Source organism: Zophobas morio, unplaced genomic scaffold, assembly GCF_036711695.1.
Source record: "Zophobas morio isolate AGI-343-1 ecotype UQ-CSIRO unplaced genomic scaffold, CSIRO_AGI_Zmor_V1 ptg000016l, whole genome shotgun sequence".
Lineage (NCBI taxonomy): Eukaryota > Metazoa > Arthropoda > Insecta > Coleoptera > Tenebrionidae > Zophobas > Zophobas morio.
Genome location: NW_026972121.1, coordinates 5,915,658 through 5,935,751, shown reverse-complemented (window position 1 = coordinate 5,935,751; position 20,094 = coordinate 5,915,658). Strand labels below are relative to the sequence as shown.

At 34.5% G+C, this 20,094-nt stretch overlaps 2 protein-coding genes and 1 long non-coding RNA gene across 6 annotated transcripts in view; 1 reads left to right on the top strand and 2 right to left on the bottom strand.

Annotated features, from left to right (window-relative positions):
* LOC135129651 (uncharacterized) overlaps positions 1 to 10,723 on the top strand; it is a 66,265-nt gene extending 55,542 nt beyond the window's left edge. For both annotated transcript variants that reach the window (XM_064056874.1, XM_064056875.1), the window contains exon 7: positions 10,055 to 10,723. In XM_064056874.1, coding sequence (XP_063912944.1) covers positions 10,055 to 10,472 — 418 coding nt within the window. In that variant the 3' untranslated portion in view covers positions 10,473 to 10,723. The remainder of the gene's footprint in view (positions 1 to 10,054) is intronic.
* LOC135129654 (uncharacterized) lies at positions 3,657 to 4,903 on the bottom strand. Its single transcript, XR_010280621.1, has 3 exons — positions 4,633 to 4,903; positions 4,273 to 4,577; positions 3,657 to 4,216 (listed from the first exon to the last, which is right to left on the bottom strand). It is a non-coding gene; the product is annotated as an uncharacterized LOC135129654 (long non-coding RNA).
* Positions 10,479 to 20,004, bottom strand: LOC135129653 (sideroflexin-2). 3 transcript variants are annotated; one of them, XM_064056881.1, is made up of 6 exons: positions 19,920 to 20,004; positions 11,815 to 12,146; positions 11,539 to 11,737; positions 11,194 to 11,486; positions 11,097 to 11,144; positions 10,479 to 11,033 (listed from the first exon to the last, which is right to left on the bottom strand). In XM_064056881.1, exons 2-6 carry the CDS (start codon positions 12,135 to 12,137, stop codon positions 10,922 to 10,924), a joined length of 975 nt encoding a protein of 324 aa, XP_063912951.1. In that variant the 5' UTR covers positions 12,138 to 12,146; positions 19,920 to 20,004; the 3' UTR covers positions 10,479 to 10,921. The 3 variants fall into 3 exon arrangements, with proteins under 3 accessions (XP_063912951.1, XP_063912949.1, XP_063912950.1); XM_064056879.1 differs by lacking the exon at positions 19,920 to 20,004 and adding an exon at positions 12,490 to 12,881; XM_064056880.1 differs by lacking the exon at positions 19,920 to 20,004 and adding an exon at positions 12,197 to 12,471.
* Positions 20,005 to 20,094: the final 90 nt, after the last annotated feature.

Below are 20,094 nucleotides of genomic sequence, written 5' to 3'. Positions count from 1 at the left end.
ATTGGTTCTATTCTGCAAAATCAAGGACATACTTAGAATATTATTTAATGAACCAAAATATAAAGAATGTGGTTTAATAATTGATAAATTTAAGAACTTTCCATTTCAAAATCAGGGGTGCCAGTGAAATCCTCTACATCATCTTCTATGTAACCAGAAGAAGCTAGATTTTTGTAGAAGGGTTATGCATCTGCCGGTATTAAATGCAGAATTAACTGCAAATCTTTCAATTTGGGGTCACTTATCGGTTTGCCATTGGGCCATACAAGAACACTTGTAGTCAATGAATGCTTTTTCTTGTAGAATATTGGATTTGTAATCGTAATGAAGTTTGTTACTGTTTCTTCTCTTTTTGTTTTCATCTCTTGTTAAATTTAAAAACTTCCTTTTTCGGCCTCGTTTGTTTCCCTGTTGTTTGATTAAAATTTATGGGTGGAACATTATTTAGATTATTATCTTCATCATCAGAGTAAGTAGCTGTTCTGAATCACTATACTCACTAGAAGTGTTATAATAATTTGCTATTGCTTGCAGTGCACTGAAAGAATTTTCTGAAATATGGTTCAGTTTCTAAAAATATTAGAATGTGATATCATAAACAACTAAAAAATATTTTTATTTACCGTTTCAATTAATGGCACAACCGAATCCATAATAATTTAAGATAAAACTTGTAAGTTTACAGAAAAAGTTCACAACAACTTATTAACTGATTAACGGTATAATTTGTTTTATTTTGACAGATTTATTTGCCTTTTGTATAATACGTAGTCTTCTTTTTACAATAAGAAACTTAAAACATATTGAAAATGGGAACTTTTTCTCTAGAAATATATATTTTGCAATTACGCTCCGCCCTTCGGTCTAACAACGAATCAAAAATTCATCACAATTGAGATCGGGGCTGGTTTTTTATATATATATATAGAGTTTTCTTTCAACAATATGATATTTAAACAAGTTTTCAATTTCTTGTTGGGAAAAGTAGACTTCATACATTAAGAAAAACTGGACGCAATATAAGCCCCACCCACCCACCCCATCTCAATTGTGACGAATTTTTTATTCATAGTGAGTTGAAGGACGGGGCTTAGTTGCAAACCCTCAAGAAATTACCATTTGAAATATGTTTTTAGAAGTAAAATTTTCTCTAGAAATGGATTTTGCAGTTAAACTCCGCCCTTATATCTGATTACGAATGAAAAACTAATCACAATTGAAATAGGGGCGGGTGGGTGGGGCCTAATATTTGTTTTCTGTTTAATGTATAGAGTTTTATTTGAACAAGATAGTTAAACATGTTTTCAGTTTGTTGTTGGGAAAAGAAGACTTTGTATATTAAGAAAACTGGACGAAATATAAGCCCCGCCCACCCACCTCTTCTCAATTGTGATGATTTTTTTTTCATCGTGAATTGAAAGGCGGAGCTTAGTTGCAAAATCCTCATTTCTGTACAAGAAATTACTATCTGAAATACGTATGTTTTTTAAAGTAAAATTTTGTCCAGAAATATAGATTTTACAGTTAAACTCCGCCCCTCTATCTGATTACGAATGAAAAACTCATCACAATTGCGATCGGGGCGGGTGGGTGGGGCTTAATCTTTGTTTTTTGTTTAATGTATAGTTTTCTTTCAACAACAAGATAGTTAAACATGTTTTCACTTTTTTGTTAGGAAAAGAAGACTTCGTATATTAAGAAAAACTGGACGAAATGTAAGCCCCGCCCACCCACCCCTTCTCAATGGTGATGAATTTCTTTATTCATCGTGAACCGAGGGGCGGAGCTTAGTTTGCAAAATCCTCATTTCTGTACAAGAAATTACCATTTGAAATATGTATATTTCTAAAAGTAAAATTTTGTCCAGAAATATTGATTTTGCAGTTAAACTCCGCCCCTCTATCTGATTACGAATGAAAACGACAAAACTCATCACAATTGAGATCGGGGCGGGTGGGTGGGGCTTAATCTTTTTTTTTTTAATATATAGGGTTTCCTTTCAACGACAAGACAGTTAAACATGTTTTCAGTTTCTTGTTGGGAAAAGAAGACTTCGTATATTAAGAAAAACAGGACTAAATATAACCCCCGCCCACCCACCCCTACTCGATTGTGATGAATTTTTTATTCATCGTGAACTGAGGGGAGGGGCTTAATTGCAAAATCCCCATTTCTCTAAAAGAGTAAAATTTTGTACAGAAATATGTATTTTGCAGTTAAACTTCGCCACTCGATCTGATTACGAATGAAAAACGAATCACAATTGAAATAGGGGCGGGTGGGTGGGGCTTAATGGTCTTTTTTCTTTCTATACATAGTTTTCTTTCAACAATTTTTTGACACAAAGAACAAGAGATATAATAATAAAAAACATAAAGTCAATGTATTATTCAATCATTTTGGACTGTACTCCTAATGTAAGCCACGTAAAATAGCTTCTCGTTTTTAATGTTTTCTAACCTAATATTATTTTGTTGTTAAATGTAATTTTTTTCAATAACCGTCAGTTCTCAGTTTTTGACGAGTACTTTGTCTACACTCTAAAAAAAGCCGTAAAGAATTGAATGTATATTGTATAATGTATAAAGTTTTCTTTGAACGACAAAATAGTTAAACATGTTTTCAGTTTCTTGTTGGGAAAATAAGACTTCGTATATTAAGAAAACTGGACGAAATATTATGTGACATTAATAATTATGCAGAAGGTGATGTCACAGTCTACTTCAATATAATGTGATATGTATTATAAAAACACGTAAAAATAACAGAAGCTCATTTTTAATTTTTATATGTGTAAAAAAATAAAAAAAACTAGTAAGTTACAACTAAAAGAATCTCTGTATTACATAAAAGAAACTGAGCGAGGTGGAACTATTATCGTTAAAGTGTTATAACAGGTACCAACATAATATGTAAAAAGACATTCATTAGGCTTAAAGCAGTCTTTATTATTAGAGTTATAGGTAAAAAATTGCAAAATGCCGACTACTATAGTAGAATACAGCTTATTGTGGACTGGTTCCTTTCTGCAAAAATGACTACAAAATTTAAAGAAATTGTTGATTGGTTCATGGTAAAAAAAAGTTAAATAGAATTAAAAAATCGTTATTTTAACATATGGAATACGTTCATGAAGTCTTCTAGGGTTCAAAGTTCATGTTTGTTTTAAAAATACAATTTTGTGGATTGGTGCCTTTCTGCAAAAAGCCGTCCAATTAAGGAATTCATGAAACCGGAAGTCCATAGGGATTAAGCGACTGCTTATGGGTTAAGCAACGTCTCAAAATAAAACTCAAGATTGTGTAGGTCAAAATATATATATAGATATACATAATGAATAAAAAAATTGTTTATTGAGAGAAGGTCTGCTTATATAATTTTTTGTTACGTGTAGTTTGTTTCTTATTACTTTTATATTTAATTTCACCACAACAACGGAATCATATTCCCAGTAACATTTTATATGTAATAAATATTGAAGTTCTAACATTTAAATAATATGGGTAACGACAGATTTTTTTTTAGAAAATCAATATTGGTTTTAAATATTGAATATATATTTTTGTTCAATGTTTAATACTTATTTAGTTCGGAACATTTAATAAATGTTCTTCATATGAAAGGGGGTATGGATATAAAAACAACTTGTATGGAATACAATATAAAATTTATTAAACACAAAAATACATTGTCACTGGAAATAACAGTGTATTTGAAATGTTGCGGCAATATTTATACATTTAAAAATTATTTGTCCTAGAACCAATTCGTTGAAAATTTGTACCAGGTGATTTTTTTTTTTAATTTCTGCCGTAGTTATCCATGACACTTATGTCAGCAGTGAAACTGAAACTGCTGACATAAGCTTCATGGGCAACCAGAGCATAAATTTAAAAAATCACCTGATGTGAAACACAATATAAATTTTTTAAACATAAAAATACACTGCCAACTTACAGTGAAATAAAAATACATTGTCAATGGAATTAACAATGTTCTGCTACATTTCAATCGTTATACAGAAATATTTATTTAATAATTATTTGCTCTATAACCAATTCATTGAAAAGCGATATAATTAATTAAAATAAAAAAAATCATACCTCATGTTTTTTTCGATGAGAATTCATTCTTGCTTTTGTCTGCGCTTAATGAGGTCCTACCATTTTTTAAATTTCAGTAGTTGTGGCGTTTTTGTGACGTTTCCGTGTGGTACCTACAATTAAATTAATTTACAAAATTTGTAATTTTTAAGAAATCACATAACTTTACATATTGTAGCCTTGTTAATTGTGAGTTCACTAAAAGAGAGATTATTTTTTTCCTTGCCCTGAAAACTTGAAAGCAATTTGGTTCATTATTAATAATTTCTTCAAAATTGCATACATGTTTTTTACGTCTTCTCTTCCTGACAAATAAACATTATTATCAGTCTGAAACTAGTTTATAAATACTAGGAGTTAATAATAATAATAAATGCTTACCAATTCATCCAACTTCTACGTATCCCGCAATTTCTAACTCGATTTCTTCTTTTTTTTTTTTTTGGTTGCACCCGGACATTCATCATTTTGTCTCTACATTCATAATATGCTTATATTCAGAAATATTAAACCTCTTAAATATACTTACGTGTTGAGAAATTGCATTTTCTGCATTGCATGTAGAAGTGAGGTTATGTAGGTTTAGTATTGTTTTCTTGACAAAACGGTAGTTACTACACTATTCTGAATTTATCGCAGTACCGATAATCACAATTCACAATAGGACAAACACCATGAACTTACACAAAATACTTTTTGAACTCCCAATAATAACAGAAAATTTGTTTATGTAAGTCGCGATCTTTTCTATAGAACCACTCCCTAGTGTAAATTTTCAAAATTTGTTTGGTGTAAGTGATCTTGACGGGTTTCTGGGGGAAAACATATGTGTCAAAAATTTGACAGGTTATACAGACCCCATTGTCAATGTAGATATTTTATTTTAATAAACAGATGAACAGAACATACAGTGTGCACGGGATACAGTGAGGCATAGCTGAGGGCAACCGAAATATTCGTGTTGTGCTAGTTTCGATTGCCATATCAACTACCGCTACCAACCGCGTTCGGCGTAAAGTACTAGATGACAGGGCTACCAACTTGACTTTTTATCGAGTGGTTCCGTAGAAATGACCGCTACCAGTGACTATGTATTTAAAAGACCGGCAACCCCGTATCCTTATGCGTACCAGTGAGTTAATATTGGCGGTCAGATGGCGCCCCAAAATGCGACAAAAGCCCTCTAACCTTCAATGGTTGTTACTAATACCATTTTACGGGTTGTTGTCTGAGCTTGTACAACACAACTACTGTAAGTGAATCGCTCTTGCAGCCGTTTTAGTTTGAAATTTAACAAGTCGGACGGCGCGGAAAATTACTGACACTTTGCGACTCGAATCAAATAAGGGTGTGGGGACCAAAAATCTGCGCAAGTTTCAAACTAGCATAACTTTATTATTGAATGACGAATTAAAAATGCAACTGTTAACATTTATAAAACAACTTTATAGAGTACGATTTGCAACATATCTACTTGCTTCACACATTTTTGTTTTAACACGGTGCGGCGCATTAAATTTGTGAAAGCCAATATTTTTTTCTGCCAAATTTTCAGCAATACACACTGCTTAATTCTGTATGTGTGAAGGGTTCCTACCCTACATTTTTCACACAAATTCCACTTTAGATTTCTTCAAAAGCGTTCAATTGGTCGCAGTTGAGGGACGTTCGGAACATTTATGTCCTTAGGAATAAACTGAATATTTATATAAGTCATTTATGCATCAATAACGTTGGCAGTGTAATGATTCAGAATTTTTTTTTTAATTTTTGCTTTTGTTCCAATTTTTGTTTTTCTGAACATTTGGGAATTGATTTTCGCTTTGCAAATATGATTTTATTCTCCCTTAGTAACGTACTTTTTGCCGATTTTAAATTTCTGTCCAAAATTTCTAAATGGCATTCCAAGTTTACCGTGGTTAGTGAGTATGGATGTTAAAAATAGGACACACTATTTACACTATTATATTACTAAATTACTAGTTATAATGTTCCAATACATGGTTACTGCCGTGGTTCTGACAGATTAAGGCTTCTCTCCTCTTCTGGGCCATTTTTGTTGCTGGAATTCCACTTCTTGTCTGTCTTTCTATCGAATTACCATTCTCTAGAGTTATAATTTGTCCTTTTTGATATCCCCATTTCGAAAAAGTGATTAAATATGAAGGGCTTTTTTAAATGCATACGGTCTGTATAAAATTCGGCAAACACATTTCGGCAATTATATTCATTGGAGTGTTCCATTTTCGCACAAAATATTAAACTTCTAGTGGAATTAGCGATAACAATTTTTGATAAGTCGTCGCCTGGGAACATGTTGGATCCACAGACCAGAGCGCGCTCATGCCAATGTCGATTCTAAGCGTTCAGAATTGAAAAAAGCAATTGAAAAGTTCCCAAAACTGATAATGTTGAAAAAATTGAGAAATCGGAAAATCTATAAATCGAAAAATTTTAAAAATCGAAAAACCAAGATGGCAAAATTAAAACTTGAAAAATTCAAATATCGAAAAATTGTAAAATCGAGAAGTCTAAATATAAAGAAATAAAAAAAATTAAAATTTAAAAACAGAGAAATTGAATAATTCGAAACATCGAAAAATTGGAAAATTGAAAAATTAAAAAAAAGTGGAAAATCGAAAAATTAAAATGTAGGAACAACCGTTCCCACAAAATCAGGTGTTCTACCTGAGCGCATTCATAATCTTTGTACAAATGTAAATACGTCCTATCTTTCGTCTACCTGCCCTACGCTCCTACATACTTTCTCTTTCCGTTTCTAGAATTTTCTAAACTCTTTCTTTACCTACTACCACCTATTTGAAACCGAGCATACCTGTCGACCATTCAAACACCCTTCGATCTTCTTCTCCCTGGCACTCTCAAACAGTAAAAGGAACTAAATAAAATCTGAAAACCGTAACCGTCGCTTTTTCTAAAAATCACCAACGATACCCACAAAAAAAATGGAAAATCGAAACATTAAAAAAAAAACGGAAAATCGAAAAATAAAAAAAAAATGGAAAATCAGAAATTTAAAAATTCCAAAAATTGAAAAATTGAGATAGAAGAACTGAAAAGTCGAGAAATCGAAAAACCTAATATTTTAAAAACTGAAAACTAAAAGTTTATAAAACGAAAAATTGAAAATTCAAACAGTAAAAAGTCGAAAAACTGAAAAATCACAAAATTGAACAAAATATTCAAAAATTAGGAAGTTAAAGAATTGAAAAATTGAGAAATCAAAAATTCAAAAAGCAAAGTCGAAAAAAGTAGATTAATTGAGGAATCGGAAATCTGAAAATTCTGAAACGTCAAAATTTAAAAAATTAAAAAATATTGAAGAACTGAAAAATCGAAAAGCCTAAAATTTAAAACATTGAAAAATTAAAATATCGTAAAATTGAAAAATGGAGAAATGTAAAAATCAAAAAATAAAAAAAAATAAAAATTGAAAAATCTAAAATATAAAAATCGAAAAACTAAAAAATCAACACATCGAGAAATCAAAACTCGAAAACTAAAAAAAATTGGAAAACTGAAAAATCGAATAATATAAAAATCTAAACACAGAAAAACCGAAAAATCGAAAAGTAAAAATCAAAAACCGACAAATCGAAACATCGAAAAATTCAAAAACTGAGACATCGAGAAATCGAAAAATCAAAAGATGGAGAAATCGAGGAGTCGAAAAGTCGACAAGTCGAAAAATCGAAAAATTGAGAAAGCGAAATAGGCCAAAATTGACAAATCGAAAAGTTAAAAATGGAATAATTGATAATTCGGGATCTCAAAAATTGAAAAATCGAAAATTTAAAAATTGGGAAAATAAAAAAATTAAATATAGAACAACTGAGAACTCGAGAAATCGAAAAATCTAGAATTTTAAAAATGAAAAATTACAATATCGAGAAGTTGAAAAATTGAGAAATCGAAATATAAAACGGTCGAAAAACTGAAAAATAATAAAAATATCATAATAACTATATCTACTATAATGGCCGTTCACTTTTTTATTTAAATAAAGGATGAATTTAAACGCATACACCAGGCATCCTCCAAAAATTGGGATTTACTGGCATGTTGTCAACATGTGCTTATCATAACAATAATAATTAAAGAAAAGCTGAAATTTGGTTAAAATTGGACAAAAACCTTTCACCAGACCACCGTTCATTTGGGGATGGGCTATTTTGCTTTAACGTAATCGCTAGTGTTGGCCGATTACGAATGATATAATCGAGATATCTCGATTACACCCGAATAATCGATCATTCGATTATCGTTTAGAAATCATTCGTTTATTCGTTTCGTTTTTCGTTTCGACTGCGCACGAGTACACGATTACGATTCGAGATTTCGAAATAATTCATTCGGATTGAGGCAACTAACCGTAGAAAATAATCGAAATCATTAGTAAATTTCATTTGTTAGGTTGGTGGTAGTGTGTTACAAGTGTGACGGAATATACTAACTACATAATATAATAATTTATAAACATATTGGGCCGTATGATTTCCCATTTGTTAAGCCAATCGGTTTCTAAAATTTTGATTACAATGAGTGAGAAAAGAATACGATAAAAGCATATATCAAAGAGAAAAAAAAAATAACGAACGTCTCTAAATATTAATTAAGGAAAAAGAATACGGACCACTGACAATGAAGCTATTTTCAATCAATAAATAAATCTTAATTGAATGTTCGATTCAGAATTCGTCAAGCCACGCATGCGCACTGAACAATAATCGAATTTTCGAGTGATTATTCGATTATTTTAAACGATTATTTCGATTCATTCGATTAGTGAAATATGTCGATTATGCCCAACACTAGTAATCGCACTGGCCACAAGTCTGATGAGTTGGTGTTCGTCCAAACTACTGTTAACGTAGTTCACAAGAAAAAAGGAGGGAGAGCCACTATGCACTATTACGTTTGTGGATGAAGTGAAGTGAGGGGTAAGACGGAGCATTAGCCCCGCACTTGTCCATAAGGTTGCCTCTCTTTTAACTCTATTACTCACTGCCGCTACTGTATATGTTGCACATTGCGCAAACGCGTTCCAGCAGAGCAAGCGCATCTGTAGGTGAAACGCAAATTTAAGTAAGTTTTATAAAAATGATGAATAAAATTGTTATTTTTTTTTCGCAAAAATAAAAAAAATATTACTTTTTAATGAGCAATTAATAGTGTGCAAAGCGAGATTTCGAATAGTGTCAATTTCACAATAGCTGGTATTTTTTCAAATCAATTTTTAATATTACTCCAATAAAAACCCTATGAAATAAATTACCTACAAGTTGTCCCAACATGGTACTTTTTTTTCATTTTTGTTGTTCGGTATCTTGATAAAAAGACATTTCATAAATATGTAATATATGTTGAAATTCATATATAAATTTATAAATATAAAATGAATATTCTATAAATATTTGTAATATCTAGTCAACATTTAATATTATATCAATGTTGTATAAATGTTAGAAAAATATTGCTTGCTACTGGGGATATATAATAAATTTTTATTATTTATTTCATAACCACCGTTGTTGTCCGTTTGCGACGACTTTTTAAACAAAAAGTGTGTTATGTTTACTATCTTTTCCAAGAATTCCAAACACGATGGAGAGAATAAGACGCGAACAGGGATCCTGTATGAAAATTCATCGGACAAAGATTTTACCTTTTATTGTGAAAATTACATTTTTATACTATTTGTACAATTCTACCGGAAAAGCAGTCTTAAACAAGCAAAACCGGCAAAAATATTGTAACAAAACTGCCAAATTTCAAATATTTTAGACGTCAGTTGGGCGCCCTCATTCGGTCATAATGCGAACGACCACCCACGAAAACGGGTCACGAAAAACGGAGCTGTCTCTACTGATTGATATCTATACTGTGTGTGAAAGTATGCAACCAATCTTACAACAAAATTTTGTTTGCAGTCTCGGTGAAGATTTACACCTAAAACCCGACTGCGACGAATACGGGACTTTATGTATGTGCGCAGCCAAAGCGCTTTCGTTGCTCCAACCCACCGCCCGCATAACCCCCCTCATCCAGTCGCTCCTGAAGAACGAACGCGCCGTCACTCTAACCCAGGTCAAGTCCATCCTCGAGTTTTGTCTATGGGGCCCGTCAGATGTCGCCCTCGGTAGTACGATCCGCGAACGCGAGCTGGCGCTGCAGCGGTGGCTGGATCTGCAGCGCGCCACGGTCTTGCATGGTCTGGTGTGCACCAGGGTGCAGCTCACCGTCTACGAAGAGTGTCACTTGTTTTTCCTGGTGAGGAGCAACGCACGGATGATGTGCGACGCGTCGTTGCTACTGGAATCCAGTAGTATGAAGCATGGACACAAATAAAAGGCGTTCAATTTTCACTGTTTATTTTAATGGGTGTGCAGGCAATTGTTAATGTTAAAATGTTTTATTGTATATTGTTATTAACTGTACATATTGTTATCCCTGTGACTGCCATTGACATTTTTCTATTGCAGCTGGAGTGTTAGTATTGTGGAAATGTCCGTTTTACATGAATTAAAATGCTTGTATTTAAATACTTTTTGTAATATTTTTGTAAACAACACAATCAACAATAAAATTGATAAATAAGAGTCATAAATTATTGCTTACTTATTACCTAAGAATACACACGTACTTAAGTGTTGTAAAATATAGACATATTGCTGACATTTAAATCAATATAATTTAAGAGATTCGCCTGGGTTTTCTAAAATACGTATACTTTTCTTGAAAGCTATACCTGAATATCTAATATTTACTATTTTTATGCCACATTCGGTTATTGTCGTTTAGAGACCCTTGTTGAAGTAGAGTACCCCGGGAATGTTAGCACCACATTTATTTGTCAGTTTCTTGTACTCGTCGGGCTCTAGCCACTCCAAAGTGGTTGCATTAATCGAACTAAAACAAAACGCGTGACACCCTCTACTCATTTTACCCTACAAAAATCCAGTGATCGCTTACCATCTCTGAGGGTACAACGCACAGGCCGTCGGTACCATGAACGACAGGCTAAAACAACCTCGTCACACCTAACCCACCACAATCAAACCCAACTTACAAACACCCTACTGCCAGCACCTGGAACGGTCCGTGCAAAACAGTGATCCGCTGCATCCACCTATACTTCTCCAACCTCTCCATAATAACTGGAAGGATCAACATCCCAGGGGCGCACATCACGATTCTGGATATCACCACCTGGGTGAACCCTTTGACGGCCGCAAATCTGGACTGGGCCACCACATTACCATTGGCGTCGGAACAATCTATCCCATAGATGAGTTCGTTCTGTCTCATCAGAGGTATATTGACGCAATTTGCCGCCGCCACTGCTGCGAACGGTACATATCTCTGATCAAAAAAGGGGTACAGAAGAGGGTTTGTGGGGGCTGCGGGGGCTTACTTGGACGAAAGGACTGGCGCGTTTGGTCCAGTAATATTTGCAACCTAGAGCGGTCACCATGGCGGAACCGGTTGCCGAGAGATAAGCCACTATGAGTTGGGTGGTAGTGGTTGGGGACTTTGCGTTACGGTTGGTATAATTGACGAGAGCGTTGAAGGACTGGTTAACCCACTGCCAGAAGACCACGGCGGTGGCTGTGCTGGAAATTAGGCGCTGTCACGAGGCTGAGAGAGAATCCGAATTTGAACTGTTTAAACCGTTAAACGCGCAACTTACCGATACCACTGCAACATGGCTCCCGTGATAGCCATACCCCCGGGAACCTGGAACGACATCCTCCCAAACACATTCTGCTTCTCCCCACTATCCGGATGAAAAGCACTCTCATACAACTTCTTAGCATAAATTATTTGCTCTAAGGTCGTGCCTGGAGGTTCCGATCCTTTCCGGTACTGCTCGACGAGGACTTTCGCGTTGTCTAGGGCTTCTTCACTCACGACGCAAGTTCTGGGATCGGTCACCCACAGGAAGTGCTTGAAGCGTCCCACGAACGTGCTCTGGTCCCACAGGGGCTCGTCGATCTTCAATCTTTCGGGCATGTTGTCTGCCTGCAAAAACACACACTGTTATCGCTAGAAGCAAAGTGCAAAGTATTTACACTGAGCGAGGTTTCAGGAGATAAGTGATGGATTTTTTTTGTGTGGAGCTGTTTGCTTTTGATTGGTTTTTTGTGGCCGTCACCCCCAGGCACCACCAGCCACAATCAAGGCTCTTCACTTCACGAAAAAATAATTTTGACACAACAATCGACCCGCAAGGCCGCCAAATGTGAAACTTTGCCAACAGCTATAAAAATTTTATATCCAGTGGACAGCTGTTTTAATTTAATCGTGTTATTGTTGGTGAAATTCGCAATTACATAAGCTGACCTCGGTTTTAATGACTATTTACCTTTTAATGCATCCAAAAATGGGGAGATGTGTACCACTCACTTTGAGGTTAGGACGACTACTGGAACGTGTTGTATTATTTAAACTGAGAAAAGGTGGACTTTTGACTTTGGGATTTATGAAGGTGTACATAAAATTTTATTTTTAACATTATTACAACTGTTTGTGCTAATATTTAATGTTCAAGATACGCTTTATGTAATGTGGCAATAGTTACATGACAGGGTGCCGTGTGGGACTGGGGTCGATATGAAGCGAAATTGATTTTTAGAATTATTATTTGTGATGATTATAGTACCAGAAATGTTAAACTTTGACTCTTAAAAAAACAATACTATAATTTCAATAATTATAACATTCCGGCCACAAAAAATCAAAATCGCAGGATATTAATGTCAATTAGTCAGTGATGCCAACGTGGCATTTGTAAATTTGTAAAGCAGTGAATAAAATTATTTAAAAATTAAACAAAAATGGAAAATAGGTTTCCAAAATAATTGTTATTGCAATCAGCCACACAAGCATTAAACGCGTTTCTTACGTGCAAGAATTGTTGAAAACTATTTAGTTGCAGTCAGGTTCTAAAATAAGTTGTGGCCAGTGGCGTACCCGATAGGGCAACAAAGCCCGATGACACTAATAATATACACTGTGTTCAAAATAAATAAAAAATCCTTATAGTTAAAAATATCTAAATTAAGTGGTAAGTTGTTAATGGCGGCCACAATTTTATTGACAACAGAGCTATTTAAACTAATTGGCAATATTCAGACGATCGTTACTAATTTCTTATAAGTGACAACAACCCAATTCTTATTAACACTGAAAACAATAATAATAAGCTTTATTATCCAACGAACAGTTAAATTCATAAAGGCATGATATAATATTGCGCATTTTATGTGACGTAATGTGGCTTGTTGCCAAATTTTGAACACATGTTGTTAGTAACTAATTTCAACTTAGCACCTTCGAAGATAAGTTAACCTATGATTAAAAACTGAACCCAATATCAACCTCCGTTATAACCTCACATATCACTGATAAATTAACATTTGACAGCTTTCGAAGTTGTCAGAAGAGCGTTTCGAGCATGGTTTTCAAAGTAATGTGACGTCACAAGATTCATCCATTAAAATAGCATACCATTTCTTCTTGTACCATGATTTTGACCATGTTTTAAGTTTCTTGTTGTAGAAAGAAGATTACGAATGTTAAGAAAGAAACAAACGTCAAAAGATAAGCCCCGCCCGCCCACCCCACCTCAATTGTGATGATTTTATTTATTCGTCGTGTGCGAGGGGGCGGAGCTTAATTACAAAATCCGTATTTCCTTACAAAATGTTACCATTTTGAACTTGTCTTCAGTTTCTTGTTATGAAAAGAAAATTACGTATACTAAAAACAAGGCAAAATATAAGCCCCACCCATGCACAAAAAATCATCATAGTTGAGATAGGGCTGGTGGGCGGGGCTTGCATTTTGTCCTGTTTTTCGTACTGTACGTAGTTTTCTTTTCACAACCAAAGACTTAAAACTTTATCAAATTGGTAATTTTTTTAAGCAAATATGGATTTTGCAATTACGCTCCGCCCCTCGGTCTGACAAGGAATGAAAAATTAATCCGAATTGAGATGAGGGTGGGAGGGCGGGGCTTGTATTTTGCCTTTTTTTAAAATATATTTCACTACGAAAATTTACCATTTTGACCATGTTTTAAGTTTGTTATTGAAGAAAGAAGATTACGAATATTAAGAAAAAAACAAAAGTCAAAAATAAGCCCCGCCCGCCCACCCCACCTCAATTGTGACGATTTTATTTTTTATTCGTCGTGAGCCAGGGAGCGGAACTTAATTGTAAAATCCGTATTTCCCTACAAAATTTTACCATTTTGAAGTTGTTTTCAATTTTTTGTTATGAAAAGAAAATTACGGAAACTAACAAATGGCCAAATATAAGCCCCGCCCATGCACAAAAAATCGTCATAGTTGAGATAGGGCCGGTGGGCGGGGCTTGCATTTTGTCCTGTTTTTCTTACTGTACTTAGTTTTCTTTTCACAACCAAAGACTTAAAACTTTATCAAATTGGTATTTTTTTTAACAAATATGGATTTTGCAATTACGCTCCACCCCTCGGTCTGACAAGGAATGAAAAATTAATCCGAAGTGAGATGAGGGTGGGTGGGCGGGGCTTATATTTTGCCTGTTTTTAAAATATATTTCACTACGAAAATTTACCATTTTGACCATGTTTTAAGTTTATTATTGTAGAAAGAAGATTACGAATATTAAGAAATAAACAAAAGTCAAAAGATAAGCCCCGCCCGCCCACCCCACCTCAATTCTGATGATTTTATTTATTCGTCGTGTGCCAGAGGGCGGAGCTTAATTACAAAATCCGTATTTCCTTACAAAATTTTATTTATGAAAAGAAAATTACGTATACTAAAAACAAGGCAAAATATAAGCCCCGCCCATGCATAAAAAATGATCACAGTTGAGATAGGGCGGGTGGGCGGGGTTTGCATTTTGTCCTCTTTTTTAATGTTACGTTGGTAGTTTCCTTTTCGCAACCAAAGACTCAAAACTTTAATAAATTGGTAATTTTTTTAAGCAAATATGGATTTTGCAATTACGCTCCGCCCCTCGGTTTGACAAGGAATGAAAAATTAATCCGAATTGAGATGAGGGTGGGTGGGCGGGGCTTATATTTTGCCTCTTTTTTTAAATATATTTCTCTACGAAAATGTATCATTTTGACAATGTTCTAAGTTTCTTGTTGTAGAAAAAGATTATGAATATTAATAAAGAAACAAAAGTCAAAAGATAAGCCCCGCCCACCCACTCCACCTCAATTTTGACGATTTTATTTTTTATTCGTCGTGAGCCAGGGGGCGGAGCTTAATTGGAAAATCCGTATTTCCCTACAAAATTTTACCATTTTGAACTTGTTTTCAGACTTTTGTTATGAAAAGAAAATTACGTAAACTAAAAAAAGGCCAAATATAAGCCCCGCCCATGCATTAAAAATCATCATAGTTGAGATAGGGCCGGTGGGCGGGGCTTGCATTTTGTCCTGTTTTTCGTACTGTACGTAGTTTTCTTTTCACAACCAAAGACTTAAAACTTTATCAAATTGGTAATTTTTTAAGCAAATATGGATTTTGCAATTACGCTCCGCCCCTTGGTCTGACAAGGAATGAAAAATTAATCCGAATTGAGATGAGGGTGGATGGGCGGGGCTTGTATTTTGCCTTTTTTTAAAATATATTTCACTACGAAAATTTACCATTTTGACCATGTTTTAAGTTTGTTATTGTAGAAAGAAGATTACGAATATTAAGAAAAAAACAAAAGTCAAAAGATAAGCCCCGCCCGCCCACCCCACCTCAATTGTGACGATTTCATTTTTTATTCGTCGTGAGTCAGGGGGCGGAGCTTAATTGGAAAATCCGTATTTCCCTACAAAATTTTACCACTTTGAACTTGTTTTCAATTTTTTGTTATGAAAAGAAAATTACGGAGACTAACAAATGGCCAAATATAAGCCCCGCCCATGCATTAAAAATGATCACAGTTGAGATAGGGCGAGTAGGCGGGGCTTGCATTTTGTTTTGTGTTTTTTACTGTACGTAGTTTTCTTTTCACAACCGAAGACTTCAAACTTTATTAAATTGGTAAATTTTAAGCAAATATGGATTTGGCAATTACGCTTCGCTCCTCGGTCTGACAGGGAATGAAAAATTAATCCGAATTGAGATGAGGGTGGGTGGGCGGGGCTTATATTTTGCCCTTTTTTTAAATATATTTCACTATGAAAATGTACCATTTTGACCATGTTTTAAGTTTGTTATTGTAGAAAGAAGATTACGAATATTAAGAAAAAAACAAAAGTCAAAAGATAAGCCCCGCCCGCCCACCCCACCCCAATTGTGACGATTTTATTTTTTATTCGTCCTGAGCCAGGGGGCGGAGCTTAATCGGCAAATCCGTATTTCCCTACAAAATTTTACCATATTGAACTTGTTTTCAGTTTGTTGTTATGAAACGAAAATTACGTATACTAAAAATAAGGCAAAATATAAGCTCCGCCTATGCAGAAAAAATCATCACAGTTGACATAGCGCGAGTGGGCGGGGCTTGCATTTTCGCTTGTGGTTCTTACTGTACGTAGTTTTCTTTTTACAACCAAAGACTTCAAACTTTATTAAATAGGTACATTTTAAGAAAATATGGATTTGGCAATTACGCTCCGCCCCTCGGTCTGACAAGGAATGAAAAATTAATCCGAATTGAGATAAGGGCGGGAGGGCGGGGCTTATATTTTGCCTGTTTTTAAAATATATTTCACTACGAAAATTTACCATTTTGACCATGTTTTAAGTTTATTATTGTAGAAAGAAGATTACGAATATTAAGAAAAAAACAAAAGTCAAAAATAAGCCCCGCCCGCCCACCCCACCTCAATTGTGACGATTTTATTTTTTATTCGTCGTGAGCCAGGGAGCGGAACTTAATTGTAAAATCCGCATTTCCCTACAAAATTTTACCATTTTGAACTTGTTATCAATTTTTTGTTATGAAAAGAAAATTACGGAAACTAACAAATGGCCAAATATAAGCCCCGCCCATGCATTAAAAATGATCACAGTTGAGATAGGGCGAGTAGGCGGGGCTTGCATTTTGTTTTGTGCTTTTTACTGTACGTAGTTTTCTTTTCACAACCAAAGACTCAAAACTTTATCAAATTGGTACATTTTAAGCAAATATAGATTTTGCAATTACGCTCCGCCCCTCGGTCTGACAAGGAATGAAAAATTAATCCGAATTGAGATGAGGGTGGTTGGGCGGGGCCTATATTTTGCCTGTTTTTAAAATATATTTCACTACGAAAATTTAGCATTTTGACCATGTTTTAAGTTTATTATTGTAGAAAGAAAATTACGATTATTAAGAAAAAAACAAAAGTCAAAATATAAGCCCCGCCCGCCCACCCCACCTCAATTGTGACGATTTTATTTTTTATTCGTCGTGTGCCAGGGGGCGGAGCTTATGTGCAAAATCAGCATTTCCTTACAAAATTTTACCATTTTGAACTTGTTTTCAGTTTCTTGTTATGAAAAAAAATTAGGTATACTAAAAATGAGGCAAAAAATAAGCCCCACCCATGCACAAAAAATCATCATAGTTCAGATAGGGCGGGTGGGCGGGGCTTGCATTTTGTTTTGTGTTTTTTACTGTACGTAGTTTTCTTTTCACAACCGAAGACTTCAAACTTTATTAAATTGGTAAATTTTAAGCAAATATGGATTTTGCAATTACGCTCCGCCCCTCGGTCTGACAAGGAATGAAAAATTAATCCGAAGTGAGATGAGGGTGGGTGGGCGGGGTTCATATTTTGCCTTTTTTAAAAATATATTTCACTACGAAAATTTACCATTTTGACCATGTTTTAAGTTAGTTATTGTAGAAAAAAGATTACGAATATTAAGAAAAAAACAAAAGTCAAAAGATAAGCCCCGCCCACCCACCCCATCTCAATTGTGACGATTTTATTTTTTATTCATCGTGAACCAGGGGGCGGAGCTTAATTGGAAAATTCGTATTTCCCTACAAAAGTTTACCATTTTGAACTTGTTTTCCGTGTCTTATAATGAAAAGAAAATTACGTAAACTAAAATAAGGCCAATTATAGGCCCCGCCCATGCATAAAAAATCATCACAGTTGAGATAGGGCCGGTGGGCGGGGCTTGCATTTTGTCCTGTTTTTTTAATGTTACGTAAATAGTTTTCTTTTCATAATCAAAGACTCAAAACTTTATCAAATTGCTTTTTTTTTTAAGCAAATATGAATTTTGCAATTACTCTTCGCCCTTGGGTCTGACAAAGAATGAAAAATTAGTCCGAATTGAGATGAGGGTGGGTGGGCGGGGCTTATATTTTGCCTGTTTTTAAAGTATATTTCACTACGAAAATTTACCATTTTGACCATGTTTTAAGTTAGTTATTGTAGAAAAAAGATTACGAATATTAAGAAAAAAACAAAAGTCAAAAGATAAGCCCCGCCCACCCTCCCCACCTCAATTGTGACGATTTTATTTTTTATTCGTTGTGGGCCAGGGGGCGGAGCTTAATTGGAAAATCAGTATTTCCCTACAAAATTTTACCATTTTGAACTTGTTTTCAGTTTTTCATTATGAAAAGAAAATTACGTAAACTAAAAAAAGGTAACATATAAGCTCCGCCCATGCATACAAAATCAGCATAGTTGAGATAGGGCGGGTGGGCAGGGCTTGCATTTTGTTTTGTGTTTTTTACTGTACGTAGTTTTCTTTTTACAACCAAAGATTTAAAACTTTATCAAATTTGTATATTTTTTTAAGCAAATATGGATTTTGCAATAATGCTTCGCCCCTCGATCTGACAAGGAATGAAAAATTAATCCGAATTGAGATGAGGGTGGGTGGGCGGGGCCTATATTTTGCCTGTTTTTAAAATATATTTCACTACGAAAATTTAGCATTTTGACCATGTTTTAAGTTTATTATTGTAGAAAGAAGATTACGATTATTAAGAAAAAAACAAAGTCAAAAGATAAGCCCCGCCCGCCCACCCCACCTCAATTGTGACGATTTTATTTTTTATTCGTCGTGTGCCAGGGGGCGGAGCTTATGTGCAAAATCAGCATTTCCTTACAAAATTTTACCATTTTGAACTTGTTTTCAGTTTCTTGTTATGAAAAAAAATTAGGTATACTAAAAATAAGGCAAAAAATAAGCCCCACCCATGCACAAAAAATCATCATAGTTCAGATAGGGCGGGTGGGCGGGGCTTGCATTTTGTTTTGTGTTTTTTACTGTACGTAGTTTTCTTTTCACAACCGAAGACTTCAAACTTTATTAAATTGGTAAATTTTAAGCAAATATGGATTTTGCAATTACGCTCCGCCCCTCGGTCTGACAAGGAATGAAAAATTAATCCGAATTGAGATGAGGGTGGGTGGGCGGGGCTTATATTTAGCCTTTTTTAAAAATACATTTCTCTACGAAAATTTACCATGTTATAAGGAGATTATTATCGACATAAAGTATATGGCACTACTACAAACCTTGATTATTTCCAATATCCCAATACATAAAATACATAAAGAAGTGAAATCACAAAAGTTGCACTTAATTTCATATACTATATTCCAGCGTGATCAACAAGCAATTCTCAAATTTTCAACCTGACACTAATTTAACAAGATGAAAATTTGATCAAAGACAAATGTTCAAAAATCCATGACACAATTGCAAGCAATAATAATCAGCTCCTCCACAATGCAAAAAATTTTCAGGGATTTTATTCTTTATTGAAGTTATTTTTTTTTTTAAATCGTTCTAGGACATGTTTTGAATTTCGCTTGCTTTTTAATTTGACTGTACTCACATTGGTCGCCCTTCAGCCCCCTACTTGCTACGCCCCTGCTTGTTTACTTTCCATTTCATGCGACCCCCAAACCCGAAATTCCCTCATCCACTTCTCCGACACTGAAATACGACCACACGTGCACTTTTGCGTCTTTCCTGATCAAAAATTTCCACATTATTTACGAAAATTTCGC